General features: G+C 38.1%; 1 protein-coding gene across 1 annotated transcript in view; it reads right to left on the bottom strand.

Annotated features, from left to right (window-relative positions):
* Positions 1–12,164, bottom strand: part of LOC123550634 (sacsin-like) — a 31,564-nt gene that overhangs the window by 17,887 nt on the left and 1,513 nt on the right. The window contains exon 2 of the mRNA XM_053545299.1: positions 5,064–5,211. Within this exon, the coding sequence (XP_053401274.1) occupies positions 5,064–5,148 (85 nt within the window). The 5' untranslated portion in view covers positions 5,149–5,211. The remainder of the gene's footprint in view (positions 1–5,063; positions 5,212–12,164) is intronic.

Below are 12,164 nucleotides of genomic sequence, written 5' to 3'. Positions count from 1 at the left end.
AATGATGTATATACGGGTGGACGGATAACTCAGATGTTTGCACACTGGCCTTCCAAACCTGAGGTTGGGGGTTCGATCCCCGGCAGCTACTCGGAAATTTTCAGAAACGCTTTTCAGTGTTTCCGCCCGACTAGAGGTGTACTGCTCAGGAACCCAGGCAATCCACTGGGCACGTTGAAAAGAACCAGGCTGTCTATTCGAAACGAGCTAGGCTAAGTTAGCCGGACAAGCCTGTATCTGATTTCTGATCTCTCTGTTGTGGGGGCTTTGTCTCACTCTGTCCCTCTGGTCAGATCGCTCTGTGTCTGTACTAGTAGAGGATGAATTATGCGCCCTGTGTGGCTGCATTTGAACTATGTAAAGCGCCTTTGAACGTGAAATTGATCATGAAAAGGGCGCTATATAAATCTGGTATAATAATAATAATAATATAATTATAATAATAATATATACAATAATGTGCAACGCACAGTGTTTGGATTTAACTTTGCATATACAATCTACAGTTGTTGTTATAACATCTAATGATATAACAATATACTTTTATAACTCAATTCTTAAATTGGTGTGACGGGAAGAGAAAAAGGAAAGATGAAAATACACCAACATTCTTTTAAATGGATCTTAAGTACATAAGCTTTTAATGTTGAAAATGTATACAAAGTTATTTAAATATTCGTGTATAGATAAAAAAATAAAATGAACGAGAAGATCTATTGGTAGCATAGAACGCAACAAAGCAAAAATACAACGGACTTTGTCCAAGTATGGGGAGACTTTTTAAAGCCACCATGCTACTCAAATATTGCTATTGTGATAGTTAATAAATTCTACAAGAATATCTTTTGGCAGCACAGAACTCAATCAAGAACATATAATAACCGACTCGATGTGAGTTAGTCTGTTCATAGGAAAGAATGAAAAGTGCAACACCATCATGTCCAAGCAACATCAGAACTCTTTTAAACTAACACGCTGAATAGAAAACATGATCCCAAAGGGGCAGTAAATAGAACAACATTTAGTCCAAGTACGGGGAGACATTTTACAGCCGCAGCAGAGCAATTAACGACTGTTGATATGATAACTAATAACATTTTAATATCTTTTGGTAGCATAGAATGCAATCATGCAAACACAACAGTAGATTTGGTTGGATTGAGTCTGTCATGCGGCAATAGATAGTGCAACACCACTCACGCCCCCTAGCATCAGCTTAAGTGTAAATCTATTATCCATAAATATTGAATGAACTCCATGATCCTAGGAGAGCAGAAAATATGACAAAATTGAGTCCAGATAGCAACAGACAGGATATTAAAAGTGACCTCAATTATTTTACAGTCTGGACAAGAAAATATCGATGTTGACATTTGAGCAATGGTTCCGGATGTTGTGCATCACAATTTTCATTCTGGAAATCACTTATGCCAAGTAATCGTTTGATGGATGTCAGTTCACATTGGATCTTTGGCCTTCAAGTGTGGCCTTGACCTATGCGCATGGAGTCTTAGTCTTACTTATGACAGCTTGCTTCAATATTGGGAACAATTACGCAAAATAATATATAAATCACTTAATGGATGACAGAGTTATGGACCGGACATGTGAAAAAAGAAACCTATTGACCATTCACCTCCGAGTGAAACATTGATCTCTGTGCAAGGGGTCTGAGTTATGTACGTGGCAAGTTTATTCTTTATTGGGAACATTTTTGCCAAAATATATGGAAATACCTTGACGAATGGCAGGGTTACGAACTATACAGGTAAAGAGCCTACCGAATTTTGACTTCTAAGTGAGACCTTGTTCTTTAAGTTAGGAATCTGAGTTTTGCTTAAGACAAATCCTCTTATTACTGGAAACATTTTAAGCAAGTAATATTAAAATCCCTTGATGGATGACAGACTTATGGCCCGGACAAAAACAAACTATTGTCAATTGACATCTAAGTGCTAGCTTGAATTTTTAGCTAGATGTCAGTTTGTTTCATATGACATGTCATTTCATTATGTGATACATTTGTGTCAATAAAGGATAACAGAGTTATGGTTTGGACAGAAAATAAACACTATTGAAATTTGACATTCAAGTGTAACCTTGACCTCTGAGTTGATGTTTGGTTTTGCTTCGATTCTTGGTACACTTGTAAGTTGTATTGTAATGCATCAATGGATGGTAGAGTTCTAGATAGAACCAGAAACAGACCCTGGAAGTCCTATACGTAATTTTGACCTCCACGTCTGACCTCGACCTTAAAATTAGTTGTTTGAAAGTTTTGCATGAAACATCGTCTTATTATGGACTGGAAAGGGGAAAAAACACTGTTGACATTTGACCTTCATCTTTAAGCATGAGGTCCTGATATTGCGCATGGCAAGTCGTCATGGAGCATTCGTGCCAAGTAATATTAGAATCCCTTGATAGATTAGGTGACTAATTACATTCTTACAAAACAGTTGTTAATACTGAAAGGCCGGGGACAATCAGCTTTCAATTCTCATTCCATTCTCTTGGATCCTCACCTTAACAGAATTGAAGACTTTTCGCATTTCACCACTTTCAAAATTACATTTTCACAAAACAATTTTTACTATTAAATGACCGAGGACTAACCCCCTTTCAACTCGTTTGTCCTCTCAGCTTCCGCTTGATTTATGCATAGTTATGAAAATTTATATTGTTTAGATTTCGCAATTTACAAAAATTCAGTCTAACAAAACCATCCTTAGTACAGAAAGGTCGAAGACAAATACACTTTCAGCTCTTACTCGCTCGTGTCTCCCCTTGAATAAGTTTCATCTGTTTAAAATGTCATCAATTACAAAATAACATTCTTACGAAACAGAAATGCCAAGAACAAATCCACTTTCAGCTTAACTTTTTGATATTTTTCCGTAATTCTATCACAAATGATAAGATGTCTTTTTTTATCAAATTTCACCACTAAGTCTTAAATTAAATTATTACAAATCATTTCTTACTGTAGAAAGACCGGGAACAGAAGTGAATCATAACATGGACCTGCAATTCAAGTAAAAAAGGGGGCATAACTCATAGCCTTTTTGTGCCAACATCATGGACATTATGACATATTATGTGGGTGACCATGCGGAATAACCATTTTAAGTTTGAATAAAATCCATTTAGTAACAACAAAGAAATAGTGTAACAGCATCTAAATTAAACTGAAATTCTAAATAAAAAGGGGTCATAAGTCACTAAATATTTGTGCCATTTGTGTCATATGATAAGGACGACAATGTGGAAGATTTAAAGTTTATATATAAAGTTTGATACAAATTCATGAAGTAATAAAAACGATAAAGTGAAAGTGCACCAAAATCTACCTGAATTCATAAGTAGAAATGGGCATGATTCAGGAAATAATGATGCTAAAGTCATTGCCCTTGTGTCATATGATGTGCTACAACTGTTTTAAATTTGAATTAAATTCCTCTTGTTATATCAGAGATATAGTAAAATATATCAAAATTAATCTAAAATTCTAAGTAAAAAGGGGACATACTTAATGAAAAATTGGTGCCAGAGTTATGGATTTTGTGTAATATGATGTAAGTGATGGTTTTGAACATATATTTTAAGTTTATATCAAATCCATTTAGTAACTAGAGATGCTTTTGAGAAAAACGAATGTCTCCCACAACTGCCGCTATGAAAAATGTCTAGTTTCTCTAGATGGTTTAGACGAGTTGATCCAATTAGATGGTCTGGATGAGTGGATCCAATCAGTAATTCAAGGGCCATAAATCAGAAGTGCCTGGGCGGATTTGGCTAGTTATCGAACTTGGCTAAGGTCTTATAGCAAAACACATTTTGTTCAAGTTTGGTGAAGATCGGATTAGAAATTTAGAGTGCGGACAATTGTAAAAAGGCGGATTTTTCGGTAATTCAAGGGCCGTAACTCCAACATGCCTGGACCGATTTGGCTAGTTATCAAACCTGGCCGGGGTCTCATGGTCAAACACATTTTGTTTAAGTTTGGTGAAGATCGGATGAGAAATGTTTGACTAAGAGTGCGGACAAGAATAAAAAGGCCGATTTTTTGATAATTCAAGGGCCGTAACTCCAAAATGCCTGGACCGATTTGGCTAGTTATCGATCTTGGCCGAGGTCTTATGGTCAAACACAGACTGGTTTAAATAAATATGTCTCCCACACCTCTGTGTGGTGGGAGACATAATAACTTAGATAGAGATAAAGTGCACTACAACTTTAACCTGAAATTCTAAGTAAAAACTGGATTTTATTCATGAAATGAAACTTATGGACCTTGTGGCAGATGATATAGATAAGATGATGATGAGAAATATCTATTTTAAGTTTGAATCAAATCCATCAAGTAATTAAAGAGATAAAGAGAAAGAAGAGAAAGCCCATCAAAACTTTAAACCAAAGTGTTGACGTGAATGGACGCCGCTGACGCTGATGCCGGGGCAAGTAGGATAGCTCTCAATATACATGTACTTCATATTGTCAAGCTAAAATTATGCATACACAAGAAGTCCGAATGGGCTTATTTCACTCACCTGAAGAGGACCTTGACATCTGACCCCGCTTCTGACTAAATCTGGTTAACAAACATTAAGAAGTTCTTTGAAATAAAATTATTTAAACGTTTTATCTCTCTATATTTGGCTGTGACAGCCCGAACATTCGTTATTATTAGAATAAACTTCAAGATAACACTGACCAAGTTTGGCCTAGATCTGAAGCCTAGTTTAAGTAAAACTGTTTTTGTAGGACGATGGACGACTGGACTACTTGATGCTGGATTATTCATCAATAGTTCAGCTGAGATAAAAGGAGATAGACATGAGGCAGTAAAAGTTGAAAGGCGGATAGCACTTGGCCTTTATACAGTATTTTTTGTAAAAATGTAATTTGAAATTTAGGAATTTGAAAAGTATGAGATTTTATAGTAGGGTAATATAGGAGGAAGTAAACGCCGAAATGCAGTTAGCTATATGAATGAATACTCCGTGAATCCAAACTAGTGTTGTTTATTTTTCAAAACAGTAGTTAAAAGTCAAAAGCATTACCTGTAATGTGGAAAACCGACTTGAATCCGAGTCCAAACCTTCCAACTTTGAGCGGATCTTCTTCTTTCACGCTGCTATATATCATCTGTATACCTTCCCAGTCGTTCTCAGTGAAAACTGCATCATTATACACACAGAGTGATGGACCCTTTACAAAGAAATTGAAAATATGTTAATGCTGCGGACCGACGAGATACGTTAAAGTACCTCATTTTTTTTTACTTGTATAATTAGTAAAACATACTTATGCTTCTGAAATGTATATACAGTGTCGCTTTGGTCCCGTGTAGCATTTTACCACGTATCACTGGTTCAAACCTGTTACATTCAACATGACGCCATCACTGATTTTTATATCATTTTCTTTTAGATATTTGATATATTTTTTCAAATTTGAATTATTTTCAATGTCAGTGGTTGTCTGTGCCTATGCGTTAAGTAATATATCTATATCCACCCTTCTCTGATAGAGACCACTAATACTTTTTCTCTCTGTGTAGCTAGTCTAAGACAACTGTAATACATTTATTATAACAGTTCCCTATTTCTAGTAAAATCTGGTGAGGCAAAATCTTATTTGTATCTTCAAATGATTTTCGTTTGTTACTTAGTGACAAGAAGGATATTGTTTTCTTGTCGTTTTCATGTTGTCTTGTCGGCGGGGCGAAAACACGAACACACGACACATTTTACGCGAAAACCCGTCGTTTAGTGGGCGCCGACACGACAAATTTATCTGTCGAGTTTTCGTGTTGGAGGTATAAATATGTCGTGTTGGCGCCCTTTTTGTCGTGATTTCGTGTTTTTGCCACGCCGACACGAAAACACGACAAACATACCATATGTGTCGAGTTTTTGTGTTTTCTCCCCGCCAACACAAAAACACGACGAATTCATTATTTGTCGAGTTTTCGTGTTACCGTGTTTTCGCCCCGCCGACAGGACAACATGAAAACACGACAAATACTATTCAGACATCTCTTATAAATTATAGAGTTGGCAAAGGGTTTTAGAAGCATTTTTCTTTCTATTCGAACAAACCGTCAATTCAATATGTATTTATATTCACTTAAGCTGCATTAGGAAATCTGAGATTATAAAACAGTACAATAATCTGTCAGATGTCAGTTATCGTTTTAAGAATACGAAGTGTATGTATAACACACCCGGTTCCAGAAATATTTCACTGGGGTGCGGGGAGCGAAAACGGTTAAAGAATAAAGGCGGTATCGGCGAGCCGAGTGTGGTTAGGTAGGAAAAGGGGCAACCCCTTATGTTAGATTGGTCAGGGCGTGTCCGCCTGGAAATCTTTGAAATATATGTATAAAATAGTGGCCTCTGTTCCATTTTTGAGTCCAAATTTTGAGGTACGGGGATAACCCCCTCCTGACAGTGGAGTCACAGAGTCTCTCCCTTGTCATTTTGAAATAAAGGTATGAAATGGTGGTTCCTGCTGCATTTTTGTCCAAAATTTGAAATACGTGAGAGGGACATGCCCTCCTATTAAGAGGGTCAGAGGGTATCCCCACGGACATTTTTGAAATATAGGAATGAAATGGTGACCTCTGGTGCATTTTGGGGTCTAAATTGTGTGAAGATATTATTCTTTTGCCACAATAGTTGGTCGGGTGCAATTTTAATATGTACAGGTCACTTCTCAACCGGCCAATTGGTGGGGGGGGGGGGGGGGGGGGGGGGGGGGGCACGGCCATCGTTCCCGGCCCTGGACCCAAGCCTGTGCAATTAGAAAAATAATTACGTATATGCGTGGGCCTCAATGAATATTAACTTATTCAAATTAGTTTCCTCGTCAGTAAGTTTTGATTTTATTATTATGATATTGTTCTTATAAAATATTAAACGTATGACAGAGCACAACCTTATCACAGCATTCTTCGCTGGGTACACATACAGTGAATTGATTGTAATTCTGTATTGTCGTGGGGTGGAATTAGTATCAGGTATACCAAATATTTGTCCTGCAATTTCATAATAATGTTGATATCCTCCATATGTGTATATATTAGCTAACCCGCCACTTTCGTTCTAGCAATATCTTCGCTGTAATACTGAGTAGAGTTGTCAAATTAAAAAAAAATAAACTGTCAAAAACCCAGGCTTAGCAGATTTGGTCATTAACAAAAAATGTTCTTGTTATTCTAGTAAGAAAGTGTTTTGACATAATTGTATTGAAGGGATATTCAATTAAAAATGTTGCACGGTGCAGCGGCAGCCGTGGAGGGAGGGGGTGTGGTTGTCATATATAAATCTGCATTTTCTCTTCATGTTGTTCGTCTAGTCGTGACAAAGATTTTAAACACTTTGAATACATATATTGCAATTTGAGTATCAATGGATTTTCTGCACGAGTGGCAGTAATATATAGACCACCACCAACAAAACAAAACGGTTTAAAGACTAGAGTGTTTCTAGAGGAAGAATGGCCTACTTTCCTGGGCAGGTATGCGACAGTTTATAAAAACATCATCATTGTGGGAGACATGCATTTCCATCTCAATATTCTATCAGACCGAGATGCTGTCAGATTTAAAAGTGTACTTCAGTCATGTGGTATGCATCAACATGTGAACGGACCAACCCATACCCGCGGTCATACATTAGATGTTGTAATAACCAGGAACGATAACAATATAATATCATGTGTCGAGGTCATCGACCCAGGTCTTTGTGACAATACTGGTAATCTGTAACAGGATGATTATGCAATTCACTTGAACGCCTGTGCCACAAAACCAGCTCCGATACGGAAGCCAGTTTCTTTTCGGAAATTACGCTCTACTGACGTAAGTTCTTTCAAACAAGACATATCAGCGTCCCTTGCACTAAATACGTTTCCAGAAGGCACAGACGTGGATCAGCTAGTAAATGCATATTCAGAAGGATTATCCTTACAGATAGATAAGCTTGCTCCCATACGCACAAAACTTATCGTTCTTCAACCTAGCTGTCCATGGTTTACAGACGAACTTCATGAGGCTAAACACTTAAAACGCAAGCTTGAGCAGAAATGGCGTAAATCTAAACTAAAATCGACCATCAACTTTATAGGGACAAATGAATAAACTCCTAATAAACTCCTAATTCAGGCTCGAACCAACTACTTCTCTGATAAGGCGAAGTCGTGAAGCACTGACCACAAAAGTTTGGCCAAGATAACCAAAAATCTACTAGGAGACAGCCTTGATGCTTCCCGTCCCTCTAACTCATCATCAAAGGAACTTGCGAAAAAGTTTAGTGACTTTTTCATCGAGAAAACTAAAACCATTAGGAATGATATTATTTCGCATAGCCAAACTGATTGTGATTCAGTAGACTTGCATTGTTCAGAACACCAGGAAGTAGAAATCTGTCTTATTGATTTGGCTCCTGCAACGAAAGATGAGGTAAAACAAATCATACAAAAATCTCCAAACAAATCCTGTGAACTTGACCCTTTACCAATATGGCTTTTGAAAAAATGTCTTGTCGTTGATAACAAACATCATTAATACAGCAATGCAATTAGGCCATGTACCAAAAAGAGTTTAGGATAAGACCCCTGCTTAAGAAACCAGGTCTTGAACCAAACCTTTTTAAAAAACTACAGGCCTGTGTCTAACCTCCCTTTCATTTCAAAAATCTTAGAAAAGGTAGCAGATGCACGTCTTGGGCGTCACTTGAGTGAAAATAAGCTACATGAGGGACTGCAGCCTGCTTACAGAAAGTTTCATTTAACTGAATCGGCTTTGATAAATGTACAGAATGACATCCTCACATCTCTCGACCAAAATTCTGTCATCATATCTTAGTGACCGCTATCAAACTGTGTGTGTTGATGGTGAGTTGTCGACGCCTATGTTGATGAAATACAGTGTGCCCCAGGGATCAGTGCTTGGTCCAAAGAACTATATCATGTACAATAAACCCGTGGGTGCCATAGGCAGACGTCATGGACTTCTTCACCATTTCTACGCCGATGACTGTCAGTTATACCTATCATTTAAAATGATAGAGGCTGTGGCTAGAAGTGAGGCTTTGCGCCGCATTGAGAGCTGTCTGGCTGAAATTGTCTCGTGGATGCATTGCAACATGCTCAATGCTCATAAAACAGAGGTAATGCTATTCACATCAAAGAGTAACTCCAAGTACATTGATGACGTCTCTGTGAAGGTCGGTGACTCTGTGATAAAGTCCACAAAATATGTTGGGAATCTTGGTGCAATATTTGACAAGAGTATGGATATGGAACAACAAGTCAACTCTGTGTGCCGGGCTGGATATGCACAACTACGCAGAATAGGTCACATCAGACGGTATCTTACCAGTGATGCCACAAAGACCCTTATCAACAGCCTAATAACTTCACGGTTAGACTACTGTAATGCCTTGTTAAGTGGTATTCCAAACAGCACACTCAACAAGTTGCAATATCTCCAGAACACGGCAGCTCCCGTCATCACTAAGGCGCCCTGTTGCAATGATATAACACCGGTTCTGAAGGAGCTCTATTGGTTGCCGGTGAAATACAGGGTGCAGTACAAGGTTCTGACCCACACCTTTAAGGCTTTACACAATCAGTCCCCATAAAAACTCGACAAATAAATATGTCGTGTCGGCGCCCTGTAAACGTCGTGTTCTCGCGTTTTCGTTTTTGCCCCGCCAACTCGAAAACACGAAACGGCATAACTCAGCCACCATAGTTAAGGTCTAGTTTATGTTCATGTAAAGCTGACTCTATACAGCAACATAAGAGCATCGATGTAACATATTAGTCCAGTAAAATCGTGAAAAAATACTTCAGAAAATGGGAAAAGTACTTGGAACATAACTACTTTAGGGCAAAACAGGAAAAATGAGCACGAGAACCACTCCAAAAATCCAATTTGACCGAAAAATCCAAGATTGCTGCCATACATTATATAATTTTAAGAAATACTAATATTACCTGTAACACTTAGATAAACAGTTAGAGTAATCACTATAATTTATGATAATCGCCTGTTTGAATAAATACAAACGTTTTCCGTTTTATGAATACTTTACTTCCAACAAAAATAAAAAAGTTGTCTCCCCTCGATACAAATTAGCTTTTATGAAGAAAACAATCAGAATGCATTTATGTGTTCCAGAATTACGTAAAAAATGGTAGCTGGCCTATGAAGGATACTTGAACTGGTAACAGTCCCGCGTAGAACTTTACAACAATTAAAAACTATGTAAAATATAGTGTATTAGAGAATAAATGACATGTGTTTCACTTGTGTTTCACTTTGTCATTAGTTTTCGCGACTCCAAATTTTGTTTGCAACTTGCAGAATTGATAAAACTGAGCTAAACTATTACATAATGTTCGACAGAGCATGTGACTGCTACTTAGGACATATTGACATTCCATTGTTAGACAATGTTTCTTTGGGAAAAAAGTCATTGCCATTTCATCAGGCAAATCAAATTTACATTTGTATGTTCCTGCTATAATTTGTTTTTGTCAAGTTAAAGCATATTGCGTGCGTGCTTGTGTCTGCGTGTGTGTGTGTGTGTGTGTGTGCTCGGGTCAACAAGTTTCCAGTCATATAAATGGGACCGTCCGCTCGTAGAAGTGGGCACAATGCCCAGCTAAATGGTGCTATTTCACCAGAATATCATGCCGTAGATATGTGACATGATACCCCACCAAGTCACATTATACTGACATCGGGCTGACCAGTCCTAGCACTATCTTCTAAATGCTTAGCGCCATGTGAGGAAACTATTGGCACCATTTTATACTTCTTTGGTATCACATGGCTAGGGATCGAACTTCACAGTTTCATGCCATTAGCAGTTAATGTATGTACAGTCACTAAGTTAGAAGCAGAATCTATCAGTTCTACGAGGGTGCTCAAAATACGAAGAAATGTGTAGTAATGTGCAGTAATATCTTTATTTGGTCATTTTTGCAGAAATTAAAAAATATGATAAGTAAGGACATACTGAATATAAATACTTAAACTACATGTACAGTTTTCAGACTGCTGTGGTATTGGTGAATAGGGACAATGAACTTAGAATACGTCGATCCATATTATAGGAGAGCTTTAATTTTCAAAACATGACTCGACGTCGTTGTTTTTTGACGTCTGAATATCGATGCTGACTCTTATTTCACAATTTCGGATTAAGCTCAGTATTGTACATGAACCTACGGAAAACCAAACAAGACATTTTTGTACAGACTATCGGAGGAAGGCCAGGTGAAATCCGTACGGACGCTATGCGGAGTTTATAAGGAAAACGTGTAACGTACGGTTACCGTGAAGTCCCTGCAAGCTTTCTCATGGAAATCATACGACCAACTGAAAAATATTTTGCTCATATCAAGGCCTCTACACGGCAATGGTACGTCCGCTGTAGGGTTGTCGCGCATTAATTGATCAATAGCCGTGCGATTTCAAAGGTAATGCACTGGCGGCGAGCGGCAACCTTGCGGCAGGTATGCGAGGGTCTTGCGAAGGATCAATCAGAATCAACGCGCAGTCTCCTAAAGATGCCCGTGCAAGGATTGTGCAATGCTATCTACGACATGTCTATGGGCTATGGGCTTACGACTTTTTTTCAAATTTATTGTATAACTTTTTGCTAAACAGAATTGTAGAGGCTGCGGAGCCCATGAATCCATACGGAAATCACACTGCCGCTCCTGCCTCTGCACGGAAGGCGCACGGAAAGGAGGATACGGGTAGTCTACGGGTTCCACGGACGCATCGCAGGCCAACTGTGAAATAGGCATTTCCTGTGATGTTAAGTCAAGAGGAATGAGGCTGACCAGAGGTATTTTGACAGATTAGAACCTTTCTGATATTCTTGCCTCAATAGCTTCTCAATTACATGTGCAAACTATACAAAGTCTGTTGAGGAAGATGCAATGTCAAGTGCTAAAATTCTCTACACAGCAGGTTTACTCATGTTGTCTACCATCTTGTGCTAGTGTGTACTGATACATGTACTTTTGTCACTTTGTTGAGTTGTATATATCACAGAATAATGTGTTTTCCAAGTTAGACCATGAAGGCAAATTCAAATTTTTGCATAGAAACTAAGCTAAAGGACCTGCATATTCTC

Source organism: Mercenaria mercenaria, chromosome 6, assembly GCF_021730395.1.
Source record: "Mercenaria mercenaria strain notata chromosome 6, MADL_Memer_1, whole genome shotgun sequence".
In the NCBI taxonomy this organism is placed as follows: Eukaryota; Metazoa; Mollusca; class Bivalvia; order Venerida; family Veneridae; genus Mercenaria; species Mercenaria mercenaria.
The sequence above is the reverse complement of the archived record's forward strand: the minus strand, read 5'-3'. Positions and strand labels throughout refer to the sequence as shown.